Source organism: Hypomesus nipponensis, chromosome 17 (genome assembly GCF_054491055.1).
Source record: "Hypomesus nipponensis isolate SF chromosome 17, ASM5449105v1, whole genome shotgun sequence".
Taxonomy (NCBI): Eukaryota; Metazoa; Chordata; class Actinopteri; order Osmeriformes; family Osmeridae; genus Hypomesus; species Hypomesus nipponensis.
This window is the reverse complement of record NC_140377.1, coordinates 5,641,233-5,665,215: the sequence shown is the minus strand read 5'-3', so window position 1 is coordinate 5,665,215 and position 23,983 is coordinate 5,641,233. Positions and strand designations below refer to the sequence as shown.

The 23,983-nt window shown below is 44.6% G+C and overlaps 3 protein-coding genes across 5 annotated transcripts; 2 read left to right on the top strand and 1 right to left on the bottom strand.

Moving 5' to 3' along the window:
* Nucleotides 1-231: 231 nt before the first annotated feature.
* On the bottom strand, nt 232-9,516 carry LOC146253155 (transmembrane channel-like protein 6). 2 transcript variants are annotated; one of them, XM_084678180.1, is made up of 21 exons: nt 9,390-9,516; nt 7,766-7,869; nt 7,002-7,111; nt 6,664-6,804; nt 6,346-6,489; nt 6,071-6,179; nt 5,867-5,954; nt 5,519-5,773; nt 4,913-5,109; nt 4,672-4,816; nt 3,954-4,097; nt 3,367-3,557; nt 2,420-2,570; nt 2,179-2,276; nt 1,991-2,086; nt 1,821-1,896; nt 1,477-1,610; nt 1,205-1,381; nt 1,005-1,083; nt 756-854; nt 232-601 (listed from the first exon to the last, which is right to left on the bottom strand). In XM_084678180.1, exons 4-20 carry the CDS (start codon nt 6,785-6,787, stop codon nt 771-773), a joined length of 2,292 nt encoding a protein of 763 aa, XP_084534306.1. In that variant the 5' UTR covers nt 6,788-6,804; nt 7,002-7,111; nt 7,766-7,869; nt 9,390-9,516; the 3' UTR covers nt 232-601; nt 756-770. The 2 variants fall into 2 exon arrangements, with proteins under 2 accessions (XP_084534306.1, XP_084534308.1); XM_084678182.1 differs by having other exon boundaries at nt 2,420-2,510.
* Nucleotides 8,697-12,420, top strand: syngr2a (synaptogyrin 2a). The gene is made up of 4 exons (XM_084678183.1): nt 8,697-9,262; nt 10,179-10,416; nt 10,586-10,722; nt 10,944-12,420. The coding sequence occupies exons 1-4, from the start codon at nt 9,164-9,166 to the stop codon at nt 11,148-11,150; spliced, it is 681 nt and encodes a 226-aa protein (XP_084534309.1). The 5' UTR covers nt 8,697-9,163; the 3' UTR covers nt 11,151-12,420.
* Nucleotides 12,421-12,908: 488 nt separating this feature from the next.
* On the top strand, nt 12,909-23,922 carry nbr1b (NBR1 autophagy cargo receptor b). 2 transcript variants are annotated; one of them, XM_084678371.1, is made up of 22 exons: nt 12,909-13,134; nt 14,451-14,513; nt 14,644-14,662; nt 14,771-14,793; nt 14,962-15,147; nt 15,358-15,435; nt 15,564-15,760; nt 16,074-16,199; nt 16,478-16,681; nt 16,862-17,021; nt 17,282-17,551; nt 17,801-17,929; nt 18,026-18,101; nt 18,396-18,509; nt 18,709-18,885; nt 19,052-19,285; nt 19,399-19,603; nt 19,857-20,093; nt 20,204-20,280; nt 20,683-20,755; nt 20,973-21,069; nt 21,350-23,922. In XM_084678371.1, the coding sequence occupies exons 1-22, from the start codon at nt 13,033-13,035 to the stop codon at nt 21,521-21,523; spliced, it is 3,021 nt and encodes a 1,006-aa protein (XP_084534497.1). In that variant the 5' UTR covers nt 12,909-13,032; the 3' UTR covers nt 21,524-23,922. The 2 variants fall into 2 exon arrangements, with proteins under 2 accessions (XP_084534497.1, XP_084534498.1); XM_084678372.1 differs by lacking the exon at nt 19,052-19,285.
* The last annotated feature ends 61 nt before the right edge of the window (nt 23,923-23,983 follow it).

Below are 23,983 nucleotides of genomic sequence, written 5' to 3'. Positions count from 1 at the left end.
TTGCCCATAAGGCTTCTCATATGTTCTGTCTTAAGTGGTTGGACTGGATTGAGCTGTGTGTGTGTGTGTGTGTGTGTGTGTGTGTGTGTGTGTGTGTGTGTGTGTGTGTGTGTGTGTGTGTGTGTGTGTGCGTGCGCGTGTGTGTGTTTAAATGTCAGTTTCATTTTCTCTAAAACTGACTTCATAGTGACAGTTTCTATGTTCTAAAGAGTGCAACATTGAATAAGAAAGTTGTGTTAAACAATGATTTAATGATGTTATACCAAAAAGCAACTGTAATTCAAAGAGGCCTTTAAGTAAACATGCTCAATATCACCATCAAGATATTTTATGACCAAAACGTTGAACATGCTTTGTGACCATTTAATCAGCATAAAAATAGTTTATAACATACAGAAATAAAAGGTAAAAGTTAATACACTATCATATAATGACTGGACTTCCTGCAGGTGGACAACAAAGAAATGTATGTACATTTAGTTTTGCATGTACACAGGTGGACTATGGGTTTGATGTCATGGGCTGATTGGATGCCCTCGCCCTCTGATGGTTATGGATAAGCAGTGAAGGATGTCTAATAAAGTTTCAATTATCATCAAGCCTGAAAAGTGGAACATTTACAGACAATACAAGTGTAATAAAAACATTAATCTTTTCAAACGTTTATTTTCAAATGGTTAATGTGTTATTTTATTTTTTAAGAACAGCCGATCCTGGCTTGTTCTGATGCATTGTCAGTGTATGTGTACACCCACCTGTCTGCCCTGAAGTTAATGGCTAGAAGAAGGAAGAGGAAGCCTCTCATCATGGATGGCCTGCAGTTTTGTAATAAGAAATGCTTTGTCTTTCCCTTCCTTCACAGACAGACACACACACATACACAGACAAACATGGCAAGAATGTAGGGGTGAGTTGATGACACTGAGGTACAATAAGACTACATTATAATAAATACACAAAGCATCAATGCTGATAAGCAATAGCCCGCAAATGACTGTACACACATTTTCTATCTGCTCCTGTAGCAGTCCGATGATTTTTCGCTGGCCGTCTAAAATTTGCATGTGAAGGTAGATTACCGTTCTGAAAAAAAAAGAGTTAATGATGGTTCAAACACTGACAGTAAAACGAGGAGTACAAAAACAACAACCTATGTGCTTTGCCTGTCATCTTGCGACACGTGAGCAGCTGAGGTATTACTCACAGTAAGACCCCTGCAACCAAGAACAGGATGAGAAGGTTCTCCACCAGGTACGTCTGGGCCCATTGAAGCCATGCCAGGCTCGGGTGGTTCTTCCCCATCTCCTTGGCCCACTGTCTGCCAGACTGGAACATGGTGCTGAAGTTCCTGAAGGGCCCGCACTCTGAAGAAGGTTTGATCCTTTAGGAGATGGATGGACAGGAAGACAGAGAAGCACAGTGGGAGGCTGTGTACACAGCACAATGCGAGAGAGAACGTGGATTTCACACACTCACGTCCAGATGGTGTACATCACGGACACGACAGCGCCCAAGAATGCAGGAAAAAAGAGGAGAGACATGAAGAGGGTGCTCATCTGATTGGCCCTCCAGGGCTTCCTGGATGCCTGACAGTTGACCATCAGGCTTTTCTGTGAAAGTGACCACAGTTGGATTGACCAACGGACAGGCATAAAAACAAGCACAGCTACGGTTCAATGTGTATTGGTGTATCTAAAGGGTTTTGGCACAATCCTTTTGGTTGGGCAGATGGATATTGAATTAAGTCATTGAACGTTTAAACAAAAGAAACCCTGTGAAGTAAAGATAGCGCTGAGCTATGCATGTGAGATGGGGCCTACCTTCTTCATGTAGAACAATAACAGCAACTTCATGATCTGCACTGCTGGAAGTAATGGCGTAAACAGAACACCTAGCCTGTAGGATTGGAATGTACATCTGTGAAAGGAATCTTAAAATGGTGGAGGAAAAATAGCACTTACACATTTTGTACATTGCAACATCAAGTTACCAGGTGAGTGTTTGTCCATAGATTAGTTCCAGGACATTGCGAGCCATGTCAAAAGCCGGTTTCCTCCTACTTTTCAACACGACTTGAGAAAATAGCCTGGGGGGGGGGGGGGGGGGGGGGGCAGTGTTTTATGCAAATATAACAAGATATCTCAAGAAATGTAAACAAACTCTGCCATGTCTACTGACCTCCACAGACATTCTCCAAACAGTGTGTCAAGCACAGTGAAGATGAAGTCCATGAGCAGCAAGCGATACAGCTCCTGACCCACAAAGGTCTCCCAGCACTGAGAAGAGACAGTAGTATTATATATGATACTATTCAACAGTAGTACATTGTATGTGTGGTGTAGTGGTGGTGGTGGGGGGTGGGTAGCGTGGAGTGTTATCACAGGAGCAGCAGAAGGCAGCCAGGTGTTCTCTCTCTCACCGTTTTGCCATGAATCTCTGCATCTGCCGGTATCCGTCCAAGCCAATGGTAGCATAGCACTCCCAGGACACTCAACTTCAGCAACAGATTCCTACAGGAGAAGGTCAGGTCAACTGTGCTACTGTTTTCAGGAATGCAGTAGCTGGCAGCGCTGCAGTGGGTAACAACAGAGTTCATAATAACTGATGACTGAGCAGTTAAACGTCTAATCTAATCTTACAGGTGAAATAGTAACCATTTCCAAATAAACCAGAATATGTTTTTGTAGCAAATGTCGTTGGAATGCACACCAGTGAGTTGTGAAGAAGGAAACCTTATACAACCAGTTTACTGGAACTTCTGTTGACAAAACATCTTCCCTCATCCTTTTAACATGAATTAATTACCTCCGTGGAGAGATACCTGAACACATATTTTCTAGTTGCATAACCCATAACAATGAATGATAAGGATCAGCAGACATGTCAATCACTTAAAACAGAAAATTACTATGTAACATAACCAACAAATGAAGCTCTTGCAAAAGTTCGGTAAGGAAGACCATACTTTTGCATACTTAGGCCTGTATATTTCCCACTGTCTTGCTAGTTGCAAAAGACTTTCTGTCAAAACTAATCATCACATCATTTGTTCAATAAACAATTATCTTAACTTCATGCACTGGTCCCTCCTGATATAAATGTTTTGTGGAAATGTAAGTGTTGTAATGTGTTAGGCAGTGTGATGCTTTTGAACTGAAAACCCTTGAATTATCAAAAAACATGTATGAATATTGTTGATCGGTTACATGATTCAAAATCGAAATTACAGTGAGATGACAGAGCCATGGGAGGCTATATAGCATTAGGTAAGGAATGATAGCAACTGGCATATTTGATGTACATGATGTAAAATGCATAGACCTGCTTGCAATGAAAAAAGTTGCGATCCCAAGTTTTTATAATCACCTTAAGATGGCTACATAGATGCACAAGCTAGGTGAGTCATAGTTCTCCACCCAGGACACTATGTTGAAGACGCCAGGTAGCAGCAGGTTAATACAGGACACCAATACTGGCTTGATTAGCAGACAGGCTTCTTTCACCAAACGGTGCTTGACATCCTCTGCTGTATTCAGGTCAGATGAGGGCTGTGACTCCTAATGTGTACAGAAGCAACCAGTGGCGCATCAGGCAATATCATCAGAACATTTCAGAAGAATTGTAGCTGGAACATGGGTGGTGCTAACTGAATTGTCACCCGAGGTTCTGAAATATTGTAAGGCATCTCGCTGAATGTGTAGTTGTGCTGTTTAGGCCTTCTTTACAAGCTTCATGTAATTGGCTGTGCAATGTCAGACAACTTTGTATTTTTGTTTGCTAATAACTCCAGCCCAGTCAAAAACAATACACTTCTGCCATTTTCTTTTAAGAGGCAACAAATGTTGAAAGATAAGACTCGCTTCAGAAAAATAAAAGAAATGTGTGACTAAACACATACACGTGTGTGTCTATGTTCAAAGTGTGTGTGTAAGTGCTCCCCCCAGCCTTCTAACCAGATATATAAAATGGATGAACCAGGCACTCAGAAGGATAGAGCCTAGACACACAGTCCATGCTATTAACTGGACCACTGTTCTCCTCAGACGCTGCATCCAGCCCTTCTCCTCCTCTTCACTGCTCAGCTCAGATAGAATCTCCTGAAACCCAGGGGGAGGAGAACAGAAGAGACAAGATAAGAAGAGAGAGAACATAAGAAACGAGAGACCATAGAAGAACACAAGAGAATGAGTGTATTAGAAGTGGTGAGGACAAGTGGAGTGTCAACAATTTGGTTTTGCAGTGCTGAGAAGTTAACTTATTGGTCTGACAGCGGTCTGACTGTTTTAGCAGGGTATGTGTGAATGTGACAGGAAACACTTGACTCCTGTTCACTATTTTAGCAGAATATGTTAACGTAAGAGTAGAGATAGTTGGGTGAGTCCTCTAATTATGATACTGAACTGAAGATCATTTTCATCTGAGCTTTCACTGATAATTAGAAATATGCATGTTGAAATAAGATGGTCTAGATGCAGTTGCACGATCAACATTTCCCTTTTCTCACTTTCTTGTCTTTACTTCACATCTTACTTCCTTGAACACAACTATGCAGAGACTGAATGTGTATCTGAATGCCACCAGCACTGAGAAATGCAAATCTTACCACAAACACATTCAGCTGTTGAGTGGGCCTCACCACACAGCATAGTGCTCATGTCTCTTGAACTGTACCTTCAGCTGAGTCCTGAGGTTCTCCGACTGATGTCGGACAGATGCCCTCTTGCTGACTTTAAAATCCCAGGAGCAGAACACTTTAGGTGCCAAATTTGCGTGAGACTTGAGCACACTAAAACTCATCCCAAAGGACTTGGACAGGCTGGTAAAATCAAAATAAGATTAGTATTTTTATTATATGACACTAACAAAAAATATTAGACAGCTAATAACAAAAGGAAACAAGTGTGGACCCTACCTGTAGACAAGTATGACACAGGTGAGAAAGAAAGCAATCCCAATTGTGCAGAAATAGGCCAAAGGGATGTTATAGGGCAACATCAGATGGTTAGCACAGGTTGGCTCATTGCTGCCTCTCTCAGTCTCAGTACGTCCACAGGTGATGGTAGAGTTGGTGTAGTAGCCATAGAACATCACACTCGTTGAGAGGTAACCCTGAGAGAGATGAGAGGCTCAGTAAAACATGCCAGGGGTCAGATGGCTGAGTGGTTAGGGAATCGGGCTATTAATCAGAAGGTTGCCGGTTCGATTCGCGACCGTGCCAAATTGCGTTGTGTTCTTGGGCAAGGCACTTCACCCTACTTGCCTCGGGGGAATGTCCCTGTACTTACTGTAAGTCCCTCTGGATAAGAGCATCTGCTAAATGACTAAATGTAAAAAGGGCTTATAGTCAGTACAACTCTATACTGCATAGTAAGTTATTCTGAACACTCCTGTCCAAGTCACACTAGTTTGTTGCTCTTAACCTTTACATCGTTTTGCTTTTGTTTTGTTACTAGAGCTGGTTTGGCACTCAAGTCACAATGAGTTGTTATGTAGACGCCAGTATCTATATGCATCCTACCGTCCCAGTAAGAAGCTCCATCCCGTAACCGTGCTGGCTGGGAGGGTGGTAGGGACTTTGGATAGCCTGGGGGAGGACCAGGAACACGCCGACGCTGAGGAAAAGGAGAATGTTGAAGCGCACAAGGGTCCTGAGGAAAAGGAAATAGGAGAGCACTCCTGTGCCAAAACGACCGCCAAGCCTCTTCAGCGCCCCCTGTCCCAACTGCAGAGAACTGAGGAAGGGGAGGCAGCTGTACGTGCCATGGCGACAAGCCTGTGGAGGATAACACGAGGGCACACATGAACACACACGTCCAATTCCTCCCTTGACAGTTCAGCTGTGTTGGGACGCCTGGGTTACGCTCACCTTTACAATGTGAACCTTGAGGCACTCACAGTAAGGAACCTGTCTGCTTGAGAGGGAGTTATCCACTTGATCGTTCACCGCAAGTTTCCTATTTCACAAGAGAATATCAGCATCAATCATGTTTCAGTGATAATGAAAATTCAGGTCATTTCACCACTCTACAGGTAATCCAAATGGAAGGACCGGAGTGTGAATGACTCTTACTTCAGCTCAGTTTTGGCAGCCAGACTGAGAGGCATACCACGGAGCCTACAAACACGATCTCTCACAGACAGACTCAGCAGGGTTTTCACCAGCTGCTCCTTCTTGTTCTCTGTCAACCAATGAACATGAACATGACCAACACTGGGTGAACAGACAACTGATTTAAGATTAAGGACTTCAGACATAGCCACCCAACCTAAGAGTTACTGAGTGAAAACTCAGTTGACAGCTTCAACAGAAGTAGCTCATGGGGTCAGGGGGGCTACTCGCTGTACCTTCGCCGCCGTTTTCAGAGTGTGACAGAACATTGTTTTGGCTGGTGCTGGTGGAGATCCTAGGGTTTTGGACCCTCTGCCTGGTCCTGCATGGCTGAGTGGAACAATGTGTGCCCTGGCTGATGATGGCTACTTGACTCCGTCCTGTGTAAACACAGAAACCCCTGTGGTTAGACTCGGAGCCATAGCAGTTCAAAGTTTGAGAAAACCACTCAGATTGGCAGATTAGATGGTTCCATATGGTTCCCTTTTTGTTTAGCTTTCTTAGTTTCACAGTCAGCTTACTTGTATGGAGTCGAGACTGTTGGCTGAACTCACCTACAGCACGACTGGGCATGGAGGAAAGGACTTTCTGGGTGGCAGCAGACCAATGGTTCCTCCTCAGTGGGTTGGTCTGTGAGGGGTTATCCCTGGTTTCCACCTCATCTGGCCTGTCCTTCATCTGAATAACTAGACTATCTGAGGAGGATTTGTAAAAGATTACATTATTTATATTTATACCATACAGTTGTGAAGCGAGGTGGCTTTATCGGAAAAGTGGAAGATAGATAAAGTGGGAAGATGGATAAAGTGGGAAGATCTAAAACATTGTAACAGCCTACACCTAATCCCCCCCCCCCACACACACACACACACACACACACACACACACATACAAAGCAGACTGTCGGCTCATGGCACAGACTTTCCTGTGCACTTCCCCAAGGCCTCCATCTCCAGAAATGCATGGCTGCAGTCCTGGGCTTCGTCTGCAACTGCCAGGTTCCTTGGGAGGAAGGGAGGTGCAGAAAACAAGGAATAGGGACACTATGAGGGCAAAAAACCTTATGCAGACATTTTCTAAATATGTTTTTAGGTATTATGGTGGAACATGATTACTTAATCATTAATACTTATTATAAGGCATGAATTTACACAAGACACAGTTTCCAAAAGAAACAGGAGATCAACAAATTACCAAAGAGCACACCAGGTTTATTTATGTGCCAGTAGAATATGGTATCATCATAGCCTAACGATAAAAACAATATTCTTGTAAGGCTTTATGAAATTGTAGATACAATGTTGTATATGATACAATGAATGATAAAACATACAATATCAACCATTCACATTGGTGCCAAGATGAGCCATTCACAAGCCTCATCGTGCCTTAATCACTTTAATTAGTCAGGGAATATAAGTATGGTCCACTGCAACTAAACCTGATTCAGATATTTGTGAAACTTCAAAAATGGAAAAAGAAGAGCCAACTGCTCAGTGCTCAATTGTAATAAAATATAACGGTTTTGTGTGATAAATATTGTGACTTTTGCAATTTGCAAATTACTATTCCAAAGTACAAAATGCGCAAAATCACCTAACTTATAAACAAGAAAAACTCTGTATTTAATGCTTAATAAATTTTTAAAAAACTCACTCATATTCAAGATCCACTGGATAAGGGTTCATAGTGAAGCTAACATGAATTGCAAGCCTATATCCTTTCTGGTCTTCAGTCGCTGGCACAAACTTGTATCTTTCCTAACAGTCAGAAGAAGAACAGGGAGAAAAAACATGTGCTTTTATAAAAACACAGAATACACAAAACTGAGAAGAAAACACCCTGCTGCCTGCCCTGTAAGTTCCTCTATTGAAAAAAAAGAAACACTTTCTTCCTGGGTAAGCCAGACCTGCTCTTGTGTACTCCCCCCACAGACTCTTATCACAATAACCAATGAAGTACCAAACCTGCCATGAGTATAAATAAATAAATGTTTCAATAAATATATGTATACATAAAACATACAAGTTCCTTACAAATGCATTCATCAATATTCATTATCAATAAAAAAAATATACATGTATTTATTTCCTTCATCATTTATTTCTGTAGTTATTAATTTTCGAATGTATTTATTAATGTCCGTGTATGTTTATGGTACTAAGGACTTCTGTCAATACTCTTTTTGCCTTTTGTCTGGGCGTGACCATTTCAGAGAGAAAAATTAATTGTGTGGTGAGGCTGAACGTGGTTGATTGGGTAACACCACAATGTAGTATTTGGTACCTTTGTGAGATATACCTATCTTTTTGAAGGGTTTATTTATATCAGCAACATTTTTGGCAACATTTTTTTACATTCCGAAGCTTCCTTGACCGACATGTAGGCCATTAGCTAATTGTCTCCATGGTTGAACCAGCTACGATTTTGTCTAATCGCTGTGATTAACACTTTGAGCCAGGACTCAGGAGTCCAGACTGCTCGTTTATGTCTCACTTGAAAGGCCACAACGTCCAATCAGATACTTGAAATGCAGCTTTAAGCACTACTGACATCTAGTGGTATAATACGTATTCACCCGATTGTGGTAGTTAAAAAGTAGCTAACCATTTAGGCCCCAGCTGTACGTTTTAAGTTCTTAATTTTTTTTAACCCGTCTATTTTAAAGTCTGGACGGCCTTTTTAACTGTTTATCATGTTATGTGTGATATACATGGGTTATTTAATTTGGACCATGTAAATAATACTATTACTCGTCCTGATAAAAATTGTAAGGATATGGTTTATCTCGTTGGCCTCTTGCGCTCAAACGAGTCTATTCTCTTCACCTCATTCGGTTTCTTCTATCTCAACGTCAGTTAGGTACTTCGCTGACGTTGAGATAGTTTTTCATCCTGGTGCCAAAGGGGCGGTCCTTAAACTTTTCAGGAAATTAGTGAGAACTGTGAAAACCAAGCTACCTAACCAACTTGACAACTGAACATATCTCTGGACACTGTGTGAGCTGCTGTCTGGCCTTTCAACTGATTTCCCGCTAGGTCATTTAGCAGGAAAATGGAATCTAGTGCCTTTGGTGCCTCGCTTGCCGGGGGTGCTTTCGATTTGACGAGCTTTGTAAAACAACCTCAAACTATAGTCCGCATCTTGAGCTGGGTGAGTGATGGCCAGCAGGCTAGGTAGCTGCATGCTAATGGCTAGTTTGTTAGCTAACCAAACTTTTGACATTACACTACCTAGCTTAGTTGACTTGCTACCTAGCTAACGAAGGATACAGACTTACAGTAATATTCAGCAATACTCGGTTTCAACGTTTGTCTGACATTTCTGAGCTGTACCAGTCTTCAAAAGGGCAATTTCTGTAGATTATTATGGTAATTCGTACAGTACAGTATATGGATCCAACTACTGCTCGCCAAGCAACAAGTGACGCAAATTATTTGAAATAGGCTTCAGGCCTAATAAAGTGCCACTACTGTTTTCATTTGTTTTAAAAAAGAAGAAATTATAAAAAATAAACTCATGAGCCTTTACTATAAATGGGAACCTTACATGACGTTGTCTTGGTAGGGAGCGACGCGTGCGTTTTGCACATCACTCAATTCGTTGAGTTGTAGGTTCTAGTTGGTACAAAAACACGACTCGAATAAAATGTATTCTCTTGCAAATAAAAGTTCACAAACAAGCCATTTATTGTTGTGCAAACTGACATCAGTCAATTATGACCCTACATTTAAATTAAATAGCCAGCGAAGATGAGAGGTCTGGGGTTTTTGTGCCTCCCAGGTTCTGTGATAGTGGTGGGGGAGGAAGCCTAATCATGCTGTGTGAATCATGTGATAGCCTAGGTCCTAGGAGTTTCACTCTATGCTGCTTGTAGAAGCTTTTCTTCACATCTGAACTTCACATCTGTGACCCCTCCAGGTTTTTGGTCTGAAGCTTGATCTGATCTTGTGTATACAGCATTATTCCTGTCTGTGCTTAATAACAATGTAGCCTATGTTCTCAAATGGACTGCTAAGTTTGTGGTTATTAATTACCTGTTGTACCCCTCTCTTCTGGACACTCTTAGCTATTTTCCATAGTGGTTTTTGCGACCATTACTGGGGAAGGCTTTGTCAACAAGCCATCCTCGCAGGAGTTGAATTGCATGTTCAACCAAAATGAAAATGCCTGCAACTTTGGTCTGGGTATTGGAGTACTGGCCTTCCTGGCATGTGTGATCTTCCTCGTATTGGATGCCTACCTGCCTCAAATCAGCAACGCTAAAGAGAGAAAGCATATTGTTACAGCCGATCTGGCCTTTTCGGGTAAGTGTTTTAATGGTTTCAGTTGTTTATTATATATTATTTGGAAAGCACACCAGGTTGTCTATTGTGTGACTCCATTCTTGAGCAAAGGTGAAATAAAGTATAGGCATCTTGCTAGCGATAAAAAGGCGAAAGCCCTGCTCACTTGCGGCTGTTTGGTCCATGGCAGGTCTCTGGGCGTTCCTGTGGTTTATCTGCTTCTGCGTCTTGGCCAACCAGTGGTCACACAGCAGCGATGACTTAAAAAATGTTGGCGATGCTGCCCGAGCCGTAGTGACGTTCTCATTCTTCTCCATCTTTACCTGGGTGAGTCACTCCTACTATTGATATTTGACTAGCCACGGACAGATAAGTCTTTATCCACACTGATTTGCTTACTACTGTCATTTTGTGTCTCCGAATGACTACTTGCATTTGGTATCAGAATGTTCACTTACAGAAGAAAATGGGTTGCTGTCTGGTCTACATATTGGTGGGTTGCAGATAACTATCTAAATATATATATACTTTTTTTTCGTCTTCCACAGGGTCTTTTGGCTCTATTTGCTTATAAGCGATTCAAGCAAGGAGTAAGTGACTTTGACCAAGGCTACACAGACCCAGCCAACGACAACAGTACGCCCTACCCACCCACCTATCCTCCCTACCCAAACAGTGGCCCTGAGGGCTACCAGCAGTCACCTTTCAGCCAAGCATCAGAGCGTCCTGGAGAATACCAACCCCCGGCACACTAAAAGATTGCCCTTCTCAGACATGAAATAGATGAGTGGGTATTTTTAAGTAGTTGCCAACAATGCCTCAGCTACAGACTGGTTTCTGCACTCAGTCTTTTCTCCCGACTGTAACTGCTCAGTTACAGCTTGCCCTGTGCTTGCATGTGGAATGGTGCTCTGAAATGCAGTCGGTTTGTATTCATGCCATATGGAGTGGGGTTTGGAGAGATTTTCAGCATTTTATGATTGTGTGTAAATTAGTCAATGAATGTGCACCGTCTAACAGCTCTCTATATAGATGCCAAACACAGATCTTCATTTGGAGAGAGAAATCACTGTTGACATCATCATCCTCTGTACTTACTAAATGTCTTTGTGATATTTTTTTCTCTTTCGTTTATAGTTTTTCTTCACTGAGTTGTATACCTTAAGCTTGTCTATTCACATCCAATGATTTACATTTCCCTTTGATGCAATGACAATGATGGCTGCTTTAGACACATAATTTCTAACTGGGGAAATATCTGTGTAAATGACACCTTGCACAGTAGAATTTTTTGGGATCATTTTCTATTTAAATTAGTTTATGCTCTACTTAATACACATTCAATCATTCTAGAGCCTATTACATCATAAGGTACAGCAAAGTTTATGTTCTCTGCAAACCCATGCATGCTGTTTTCTTTGTTACAACCCCACAACTGTACTTAAATTAGAGCACATACGGACTAAGATAATAATCAAATCTATAGATCTTCCTCATAGAATTTCTTTATAAATAACCACTGAATTCACAAGTGTGGTTTTGTGTGTACACTGGATTACAATATGCCTTGTGTTTTTTGGGCAGTTGAATGTATTAATGTAATAGTAATTTCGCTATGCTATTTAGGATAGTTGCAACTGTTCAGAATATTGTTTCTGTTTTGGATTTGTATAATGTTACTGCAAAAATGGCTGTGTGTATTTAGTTAAGTTGGGTTGACTGTTAAGACCCTTTACCACATTGTGTGGGACTCCTACCTCTGCCAAACTACAGGTGTTTTCCAACTGGGCCTTCCAAAGGCTTCTGTCTGGGGTGGGTTTCACCTTCAGTATATGCTCAGCCAAATTCCAATCCAAACAATAGTACATGATATTGCAATTATAAACCATGCTAGTTTTGTTTTACTTAAACCTTTATAGCCTGTATTGGGGGCTTGACAGCAATGATACACAAGTGCCTTACACATTCATTTGTAACAGTAATTTTACTGTACTTTTGCCAAATAAAGATTTCATTGTTCATGAAGTAGCCAAACCAGCTTTTTGTCAACGTTTGCCTAGAAAGGTGTGCTCCAATTGTAAATATTTGAACAGTGATTCATTGTACTAGTGTGTGAAGGAGCTTGAGAAAAGAAAAGGCAGTCTGTAAATGGTTAGCTTTAAGTGTGTGTGTGTGTGTGTGTGTGGGGGGGGGGGGGGGGGGGGTAGCTGGTACATAATGCGTAGGACCTAGTACAATACAATTACACCTACTTTCAGAATGGTCAAACGAAACGTGCTTTCAACGTATCTCAACGGCACTGACCGACATTGCTTTTTGTCTAACAAGTATTCCTGTTTTTCTAATTGATCGTTCCTGCTAAATGTAGTATAGAAAACTACATTTAGCAATTTCTCGATGTCAATCGTATATGCGCAGACCTTGCTCAGTGCGCAGCTTTGACGGCAACAAAAACATTGGACACTACTTCCTTACACGTGGTCATGTGGGTGTGTTTACATAGGTGATGTAAACAGAAAATACGCCTCATCCAGATAAGTCATAGCAGCCAAACGACAAGATTACCCTCAATATCTTGTCAATAAACATATATTGTAGTCGTTCATGATATGTTTTAAGTTCTAAAAGTGAGAAGCGATGGACTTCTACATTAATTTGAAGGTGAATTTCAGGGGCAATGCCAAAAATTTCCTCCTGTCTGGTTCGGAGACGAAGAGTTGGGAGTCAATGGAGGCCATGGTAAGGAACGGTAACGAATGGGTTGTGGAGTCAGCGGCTCCAGTCTCACCTTGTCTTGGCTCATGTAAAGGCATAGTAAAACTCAACGACCTTCAGCGGTTTCTGATACAATTACGGTATCAGCTAGATTTGTACAAAGGCCAATTTGTTGAAAACGTGTATACCATATTTTATTGTTGTTTGCTGAAGGCCTGGCATGGCTATGCAGATTAGCCATCTAAACAAACACACCAGCGGTATTGGAATGGGCATTAATGCTCACATAGTTTTTCCTCAATGTTATTAACGTGACAGAAATAAGGTTGAAATGGATACTCAACATGTTGTAATGAACAGGCCGCTGTCATTGTCTCACAGTAGCTTTTGTTTCAAGTAATCTGTCAATTCTGTTGTCATGTGGGGTGATCGTGAAATCAGTGTAAGCATGCAGACACGAAACAAGTCCGGTAACATTCTTGCATGTCATCTTTTCGTCAGTTGTCGTTTTTGGCAGTGGCTAGTTAGGATTGACTAAATGAAATATATTCTGGTGGACTAGTCGAAAGGAAATTTGAGGATTGTAATCTGATATTGGCTGCCACCTCTTAAAAATACAGGTTACAGTCAGCGATCACTCATATCACTCACTTATGAATGAGGGTTAAACATTTCTATTGTGCCATAAAACACCAGAGCCAAGCATACTTGTTCTGAAATATAACTAGTGCCAATAAATTCATCACTGAAGATTCCCTTCAAATGCTACTCTCTCCCTCTGCCTCTCCCTCTCTCCACAACAAAACCAGACTGAAAGTTTAATTTATATAAGTGGCCAGCTGCTGAGTCTCATGTGTCACATTTGAGTTGTGGTCTACGATCTGTATGGAGAGGCGACCAGCCAAAGGAACCACTACCCAGATGCAATGCTAGACTTGAAAGTGCAACATCGGTTTACTATTTAATTTTCCAGTGAACCTATTAGCTCAGTTAAGAACTATACTTTTTACCAAGCTAGTAGCTATTACTTATTTTTGACTCAGACACTGGCATTAAACCTTCATCATGACTCAGATCACCAAGTCACTGAGTTCATCCTAATTGAAATGACCATGGGGTCTGAGAATATGTCCAGGTATAAACTGGTCCCCTCTCAAGGAGAATTCTCCCTTCAGGTAGCTATATACCAAATCACGTAACACTGACTAGCTCTTTCAATTGTAGCCCATCCATGGTTTATTCTAATGGGGACATTGTCTATGATGACATTGGGATCCTGGTCCCTCTATGATGTGTCTGTTCACAGTCAGCTGTTTGGTCATCGCATTTTGTCTCTACAGGTGAAAAGGTCCTTTGGTCTGTGTAACCTGCAAGTGACATACTTTGACGAGGAAAATGAGGAGGTCAGTAGAACCAATAGGTCCATCGTGTTAACATGCCTTATCATGTTCTGCACTTGCTCACTTTACAGCAAGACGTTCTCACTCACAGTGTAGAACAAAATTAATCAACGTTGTGTCTCTTATGTTTCAGGTATCCATTAATAGCCAAAGTATGTATTGGAATAGTTTAAACTTTTCACACAAAACAGACGTTGAAAACATATCAGCAATACATGTAAATGATATACATTATTTGCTAATATTCTGTTTTTTCCTAGTGGAGTATGAGGAAGCCCTGAAGGTACGTAGATTTGTTTTGGTCAAAATTCTGAATGACAAATACCAACACTAAACATTTTATGAGTAGTCAAAGGAGCTTATACGCTTGTTGCTACCAGGGTGTTTTACAAACAGTCGATTGACAGGTCTTACGAAAAGCAGCAAAATTATTCCACGTTGTTCTCCTCAGAGTGCATCGCGACAAGGGAACCGTCTTCATATGAACGTGTATGAGACCAGGGGCCAGCCCACACGCGTGCCAGCCAAGGCTAGCGCCACAGAGCCCAAGAGGGGCTTCAGGCCACCCCAACACTGCCCGACTCTGGCCCAGGTGGTCAGCCGCAAGATCCAGGCTGCTGTCCCTGAGCAGGGCATGGTAAGGACCGGCCTTATACAACATGGTGTTTCAAGCTGCTTTAAGAACTAACCCTTGGCCAGGGTCAGACCCAGTATGATTGTTCTCAGGAAGACGAACGCACACGAATCGGGGCTGGTTGTCAGGACATTAGCCCAGCTAGCTGGTAGCCGAAGTGTTGACGTGGATGAATGATCTCTCCCCTCTGTGTTCCCTGCGTTGGTCCCACAGGTGATCATGAAGGAACTGAAGGGGACAAAGGAGGAGGACAAGACCCCACCAGCCTGGTTCACATCCTACATGGAGAAGGTACGCAGATTTAGAGACCCATCTCCCTCCATACACAGTTTTCTTTTTCGATGCATGTTTTCATTCGCTTTTTTTTTTTTAAGGTCAGTCTCATTTCAAGTCCACCCTGCCTCCCTCCCTTCCTCTAGTTTAAGGACCAGGTGGTGCGTGAGGCGGTGGAGAAGATCTGCCGGGAGTTCTCTGGCCAATGTTGCATCCACAAGCCCCTGGGCGCGGAAGCCCAGGTCCCTGAGGTCACCTCCTCCACTCTGCCTGGGGCACCCAGCTCAACCCCTGCCTGCAGCAGCTGTCGTGGCCAGACTGCTGGAGGAGGGTACCAGTGCAGGTGTGTGTGAAAAAATGTGAGACTGTCTTAGAGTGTGTGTGTGTGTGTGTGTTTTATATGTGTCTGTAAGCAGGGTTCGGTGGACACTTGGGAGTATTCGAAATTTCCCTCAAGTGTTCATTTCAGAAGAAACCTCCTCCCCAAATCCCCCTAAATGTTCCTTTCTGAGATAATGAAACCTAAAACGGAACAGTTTCCCTTCATGAGAAGGCCCAGGATGATTCATACGAAGCCCCTCCCTCTTTAGCCAGCTCTCGTCACACGGGTGGGATCAGTCTGTCTGATGAGGAGTCTGTTTCTCTCTCTCCTCCAGTGTGTGTACGTCCTGCACGCTGTGTGAACCCTGCAGCTTCTCCCATGACCCCAGCCACAACCTGGTGAGAGCACGGACCCCCCTCTCCATCCCCGAGCACGGGTCCCCCGCGCCTGACCACAGCAGGTAGGTGACTGCTCTATGGTCCTGAAAGACAAAGAGCTCTCTAAACTGAGATGCTGTGTAACTGATATACAGTTTTGTATTATTAAGTCAATGATGTGAGTAGTCTTTCTTAGGAAGAATTATCTAAACTTGTACATGGCGGCATTCGATTTGGATTTTGATTGGTATTACATGAGTGTCAGTCCAATCGAATCCTTACAAGGGTCTGAACGAGATCATTTCCGACCTCCGGAATGTTCTCTACTCCAGTGTTCTGACTCCCAGCTTTTGCCGCCCAGGTTCTACCGGCGAGGCGACCGCAGCTTCCGCAAGGCGGAGAAGCAGCGTCTGAAGGCGGAGAAGCGCCAGCTGAAGGCGGAGGTGAAGGAGATCAGGAAACAGCTGAGGATGGAGAGGCGGGGCCTGCAGTGGAGCACCGCCGGCGACGGGAGCTCCTCCCCCGTCCTGCTGCAGCCTCGGGCCACCCAGGCCAACAGCCCCGAGTACGCTCTCACCGCACCCGGCCATGTTGGGTGAAATGCCCCTTTATGAGTGTTTTAATGAACATGCACGCACTAACTCACTCTCTCTATGTCTTGGATGATGGCATCTTTAGCTGAGGTGAAGGAGTCAAGTATGCAGCTTGTTTCTAAGCTTTTATGTTTTTCTTTTCCGTTCACCAGGCGTCCGAAGCGCCCTTGCCCGCTGGTGGTTCCTGCCATGACCGCCCTGTTCCTGGACGAGAACTTGCCCGACGGCACCCGCCTTCGCCCGGGCACCAAGTTCATCAAGTACTGGAAGATGAGGAACACTGGTACTGTCTGCTGGAGCTCCGACACCAAGGTACAGGAGCTTTTAGATTGAGCAACACACTAACACAATTCACTATGTTTGTTTCAATGGGTAGGCCATCTATAAATGACCTAACTTGTAAAGTGTGACTTACATTTCCAGTAAGTGTAGTTGGCTGGCTGGCTGGCAGATCTTATTGTGTGATCTATTTTTGTCAGAATGTCATAGTTCAGCAAAGTGAGATTGGATCCATCTGATTTAAATCTCTTTTTTGTTTCTCTTTCTCTTTTTGGCTCGCTCTCCACTCCCAGTTGAAGTTCATGTGGGGTAACCTCGCGGTGGGTTCAGGGGACCGCTGGAGGGAGGTGTCTGTCCCCTCCTTGCAGCCTGGGCAGGTGGGTGTTGTCAGCGTGGCGCTGTGCGCCCCGGCCCTGGAGGGCTCCTACACCTCCCACTGGCGCCTGGCCCACGGCGGCGAGCAGTTTGGCCCCCGTGTCTGGTGCAGCATCGTGGTGGACCCCCTGGCGCCTGCAGCCATGATGGCTGATGGGGTGCTGGTGTCACCCTGCGTCACCCCGCAGGTTTGTTACCCGTCCAGTCCTTCATTTCCCCCTCCCTCCCTCCCTCCCTCCCTCCCTCCCTCCCTCCCTCCCTCCCTCCCTCCCTCCCTCCCTCCCTCCCTCCCTCCCTCCCTCCCTCCCTCCCTCCCTCCCTCCCCTCCCCTCCCCTCCCCTCCCCTCCCCTCCCTCCCTCTTCCCTTCCATTTTCAGTAGTCCTGTCCACTATGTACGTTTCGGTATACTACTCGTATAACCGTGTTGTGTTTGCAGGGGAAGAACCCCGTGTCCACTGGGAATCCTGGGAAGTCCTGTGTCGTCTCCAGAGAGCAGCCTCTCATGTCGGTGGACCAGGAAGAGGGGGAGTACTACATCCCCTCCGTCGACCTTCTCACCGCGCAGGTGCTCACTGCGCCTATTTCGAGCCACGGTTCCGTACTTTAAGCCATCGCTCTTTTCTTGAAACCCCTCTCTCTCTCTTTGTTTCCTCCCTTTCAGGATTTGTTGTCCTTCGAGCTGCTGGACATCAACATAGTGCAGGAGCTGGAGAGTGCTCCCAATAACACTCCTGCTGGTAAGACTGAGCTCTGCTGGGCTGTGTCGAACGGTGAAACCGTGTACTAACACGGTGTACTAAAATATCAAACATCTCATAAGCCAGCGAGAGAGCACAACTCTTTAGCATCGTGGGGAATGAATGGTGTGTGTTCAATTGGCAGATGCTTTTATGCAAAGCGATGTACAGGGGATTGGAACCCGGAACCTTTATTCAAATGCTCTACCACCGAGCTGTACCCCTAAAATGGCCTGACGAGTACATACTGGACAGACAAGTCTTCCTTCTCTACCTCCCATCTGTCCCCCGCAGATATGACCCCCTGTATGTCCCCCCTGCCCCATGATGGCCCCCTACAGGAGAAGACCACACCCCTGGGACTGATACAGGAAGAGGCTGAGGCCCAGGGAGTCACCAGCATTCTGGGTAATGCATGCCTTTTGGCACATCTGTGTAGTGCTTCAGAGGGACTTATGAGTGTTGGATATTAAAACAGCTTATGAGAGTGGAACGAGCCACAATGGACTATTTGCTGTCCAGCGTTGTAGATGTTGACTTGCTTGGATCACATCATAGGCTCTCGAGTCTTGTCACTCAGTCTGGGCCTCCAATCCTCTCCCATCAGACGTGTCCCTGGGGGTGGGGCCTGGCACAGAAGTGGGAGGAGTCCCAGCCCAGGAGGAAGGAGAGGAGGACATCAGCGGGACTCAGTTTGTCTGCGAGACCGTGATTCGCTCCCTCACTCTGGAGGAGGCTCCTGACCACGCCCCCCTGCATGGGACCCGTCCGAGGACAGGGAAAGGTGAGACTGAAGCGCCCCCCCCCCTGCCCTGACACATTTTACATTTAGCGGAGGTTAAGACACCTCACCCCTGTAAACTATCTCTGTGGTAAGCAGTGTTCCCCTTTCGATGTAGAAACACCAGTGGTGTGCTGATGCCCCCTCCCCTCCCTCTGACTCCTCCCAGTGCTCCGCCCAGCAGCTCAGGGGGGCTCCTCCTCCACCTGTGTCAAAGGGGCCGATCATCGAGGGGGGAGGAGGGGGGAGAAGAGCCAGGACACCAGCGCAGCGGCGCCCCTCCGCGCCACCCTCCCCGCCCCCCTGCGAGCGCCCCACCCCCCCCCGCTCCGCACCGCTCTCCCGCCCCCCGTACGAGCCCCAGCCCCGCCCACAGCTTGTCAGCAGGAGCAGAGGATGTCAGGTGATCTGCCTTCCCTTCAACCTCCCCTTAAGGCCTCGCTACAAACCCTAAACCCCTCCCAAACGGGTTGGGCCGCGAGTGAAAACTAACCGCCCCGTGATCCTGTTCCACAGACGGGGGTCTGGAATCCGACATCGAGAGCATCTGCGTGGACGCCAGCGGCGATGAGGCCAAGGAGGGAGCGGAGAAAGACCCCGAGGGGGAAGCAAACAGAGAGGGGGCCCGCAGTCGCTCGTCCTCGGCCTCCTCTGAGGATTACATCATCATCCTCCCTGACTGCTTTGACACCAGTCGTCCACTAGGGGAGTCCATGTACAGGTGAGTGGACCACTCGTGCCAACAGTGCTCCCAGTTTGAATTTAGCTTCAAGGAATGGATTTAGAAAGGATACATTACAGATGGGATCTCCTTTTTTTTTTTTTCATTCCAAAAAATGCTACCTGTTTCATATTATAATGATAACACTTCATCTCGAGTTGTGTGAGCTCACAGTGAGAGAGAACGACCACGCCCATCACGACAGCTTCACAGATGAATCAATCCATCCACTGTCTGTGGTGTGCCCCCCCAGCTCCGCCCTGTCCCAGCCTGGAGAAGCCCTACCCGAGACCCCCGGGGATCCCGACCACAAACGTCAGGGTCGAACCACCCCCGAGGGAGAAGGAAGGGAGATGGAAGAGGCCACCGGGGCGGTGTCAGGGTCCAGCAGTGCCAACGACATGCTGTGCACCTCCCAGACCCTGGATGATGAGCCTCTGACCCCTGTGGTGGTGGCAGCACCCAGGCCCAACACTGCTGCCACATCCAGGTACACACACACACACACACCCACACTCACTCATCACCCTGCATGCATATACACACACATTCTGGAAGGTGGTCATGTCCTGTAAAGAGATGGATGGTTGTGTGTTACAGTGTGGACAGTGATGCTGAACCATCAGAGGGAAGTCTGGACGTGACTGGACTCTACCAGCCTGGGGTCACGGTAGATGGTAAGGAAACACAACTAGATCACACACACACACACACACACACCATCTGACAGTCAGGAGGGGCCACATAGTCTAGCTCAGTTGGAACTTGCTTTATTGAGTGATTTGTCTTCATCAGGTTATTTAAGGAGAAAATATGACACATACACACACGCACACAACCAGGAAAGACAAAGGCTTGTTGTTTCCACATAGCTTGATCATGTGCTCTGCTTGCTGCCCCGCTGTCTGTCCTGCTGCTTGTCGTGTCGTAATCCCACTGTAAAACCCTGCCCTTCACAGTCCAGCTCCCATCGAATAGAGCTGATCCGCAGGGCCAGGTAGCCTATGGCCAGGTTTGCGGAATCATGTGTACCATAGGACCCCCCTAACCACCGTTGTGGTGTCTGTGTGTCTTAACAGGGACCAGCCCGGTCCAGCCGCAGCCTGACGACGCAGCAGCGTCTGGGGGAGCCGAGGCCTCTGAGGACCCCAGGTGAGAGGAAGCCCCACGTCTTCCTGCTGCGCTAAAAACCTCACGCCGCTGATGCTGCCGATTTTTCTTTTTTTATAACGCCGTTGGTCAAATGACCGATGATCCAGAAATGCATACGTGATCTCGTGACGTTTGATGGCCTTTTTGGACGACCGTTAGGATCGAGCTCACAATCGAATGACGTTGTCACAAACTGCATACGTTATCTTGTATGCAGGCACCCAGGCATCACGGGTGGGCTGGTGAAGGGAGCTCTCTCTGTAGCAGCGTCAGCCTACAAGGCTCTCTTCACTGGGCAGCCTGGACCAACACAGGTCAGTACATGATTGGCCACTTTGCGCAAGCCAGTGACGGATAGCTTTGCAGTGCAGGAAATGACAACAGGAAGTGTCTAAAACTAGACATGCACTCAGTTGATTATTGATTTGGACCAGTGCCGACGAGTAAATCGATCTGGAACCACCTCGCTAGTGTGCATCTCCTGGAAAGCCACGGCCCCATTGGCGGCTCAATTCTAGTGTTCCACGGAGCCGTAGGCACCAATCCGTCTTTGTTTTGCTGCTCATTGGCGTAACCTGTGTGTCTGTCTCCCAGCCTCCTGTGGACGGGACCACCCAGGACACCATGATGGCGGTGCTGGTGGAGATGGGCTTCGGGGACCGGCCCCTCAACCAACGGCTGCTGAAGAAACACAGCCACAACCTGCTGGATGTGGTCAATGAGCTGGTCCAGATGACAGATAATGACTGGTACTCTACACGCTATTGAGGAAGGGAGGAGGAGGGAGGAGGTGGAGGAAGGGGGAAGTGGCCTGACCTTTGATGAGAGGGTAAGGACAAGGTGGAGCGAGAGGAGGAGGTGTTAAACGGCAGTGCCTCGCCTTCATGGCCTCCTCCTTTCTTCCGATTGGATCACTTCAACAGGATGTCACATCCTGACTGTGAGCGGAAAGAGACATTCCCGAAAACTCTGGGATTCTAGACTATCAAATAGCTACAGTCTGTAGATTCACTCATTCATCCGTAGCCTTTAGTGGTGTTTTGCTTTTGCATAGAAAAAGCGAGAGGAGGAATAGAGAAAGTGAATAACAATTGAATTCTGTGGCATCACTATGGCATCAATATGACAGCAGTGGTCAACATATCAGTTGCTATCAACAAAGCTACATGCACATTCACTCTTGTGGCTATAGCCTGATGCAAAGATAGTATGTAGCTATAAAAAAAACTAAAGAGCTACAATTTGCTTAACAGAATATAGGCAATAGGTGTATGATAGCTAGCCTACTTTATCAATGCCCAGAATCAGATGGGACTTATTTATAAACATACTGTAGGTGTTGACTTTGTATGATGATTATTAACGACATTGTGTGTTCAAATAACAAACACTTTACATTTTTGGCTGACACTCAAACCAACTTGCATTGCAGTATTTACTCAGAGGCCTCATGTCCAGTAATCCCCATCAAATCATTCAATTTAGTTAGACGTCCTTTGAATTCTTCCTGTACCGGCTAAGAGGTATTTGATTGATTGATTGCAAGGTTAATTGATGCTAGATGCTATATGCCTCTAGTTCTCACAATGGGCTGTTTGATTGATGCCATTTTGTATAGATAAGAAGCTTTTTAAATGCTACATTGTGAGTTTGTGTGAGTCCCAGCCACTGTTCCCAGAGTGTGCATGACTGTCAATGTTAAAGAGACTCAACTTCTCTGTGTTCGGTGTCACCGGTATAGAAACAAACCTGGACACACACCCACACACTCCTCCAAACTCTCATCTGATTTGCTCAAATATCAGTGTACTATTATGAAGTGATACTGGTTATTCATGATTGAAACGCATTCCCCCCTACTATTGTGATGTGATTTTCCTTTAGCTGACATCATGCTGTGGGTATTTGAAATGGGTGTGTCAAATGTAATTGCAACAAAAAAAATTGGGACCATACATTGAAGACGCACTCCAAGAGTATCCATGGAAGGGTTTCAAATGAGGACCATACAATAACGAAAGGAGAAAAAAATACCAATCCGAATTTCTTTCTATTTTTCTTTCTTCTTCTTTTTCTGTTGTACAAAGACTGGACTAGTGTGTATGAGATCCTGTTGAAAAGATCATTGTCTTAAAGAAGAGCTAACAGCTTTCACGTGACATTCACATTCTACTTCATTGTTCTTGTGGGTCAATGACTGATGGGATCGACATTCTCTATTATAAGCTTGTTGTTTCTTTTTGACATAAAAGGAAAAAAAAGAAACGCATCAAGTTTATTCCAAACTTGAAAACTGACTGGAATCAAAAGATGTATCGAAAGGCTGCCGTGCTTTCTTTGTTTGTTTCTTTGTTTCTGTGATATGGACAGGCTGAGTGTGCTTTCGTTTCTAAAGTGAAGTGAAAGGTTTATTATGCTATTGTAAGGGTTAACGTATTGGTTGTTTGAAAAAAAAGTCACAGAGAATGTTGTTTTTGATGGTCATCTCTTGGAAATGTGCTCATTTGTGTTAGGATTTGCACTGTTGTACGTTTATGTTAGAAACTGTTGCCGGAAAATAATTTTAGATGTTTTGCACTCATAAAAGTTGGGAGAAAGATATGGACGTGAGAAAAAAACAAAAGCACTTATACATAGAAATATATATGTTATGTAGGAATGAAAACAGGTTTCTAATGTACTGCTTTTAAGAATGGAGTTGGATTTAGTTTATGTCCTCGATGTCAAACCAAAGTTGAATGAACCTCTATACTCCGATAGGTGACAAAATATTAAGTTCCATTCCCAGATTTACAGTGAATGTGCAATATAATAAATACTATTATAGAGATAATAAAGAATTGGTAGTATTTTATTTTAGGAGGTTATAAAATATAAAATAAAGAACAATTGTGTTGATGATGATGGTATTTTCAATAATTAAATTTTGAAATTCTTGTCCCTGAAATATCTATTGAGACAGAAATGATATTTCAGAAGAGAATTCCACTTGAAACAATGAAACGTACTGTATGCTTTCCAAATGGTTAAGATATTTTCATAGGAGTGAACAGAGGTTTTTAGAATAAGAGAATGGTGCGGATTAAGCTTTTTCTGTGTTGCACTTTATGAACATTATATATGTGATGTACAAATCTCTGTCAAATAAAAGTCACTACACTCACGAATGTCTGTAGTTTTGAAATGTCTTTCCCCTACTGAGTCTGCACCTATATTATTAGAAAAAAT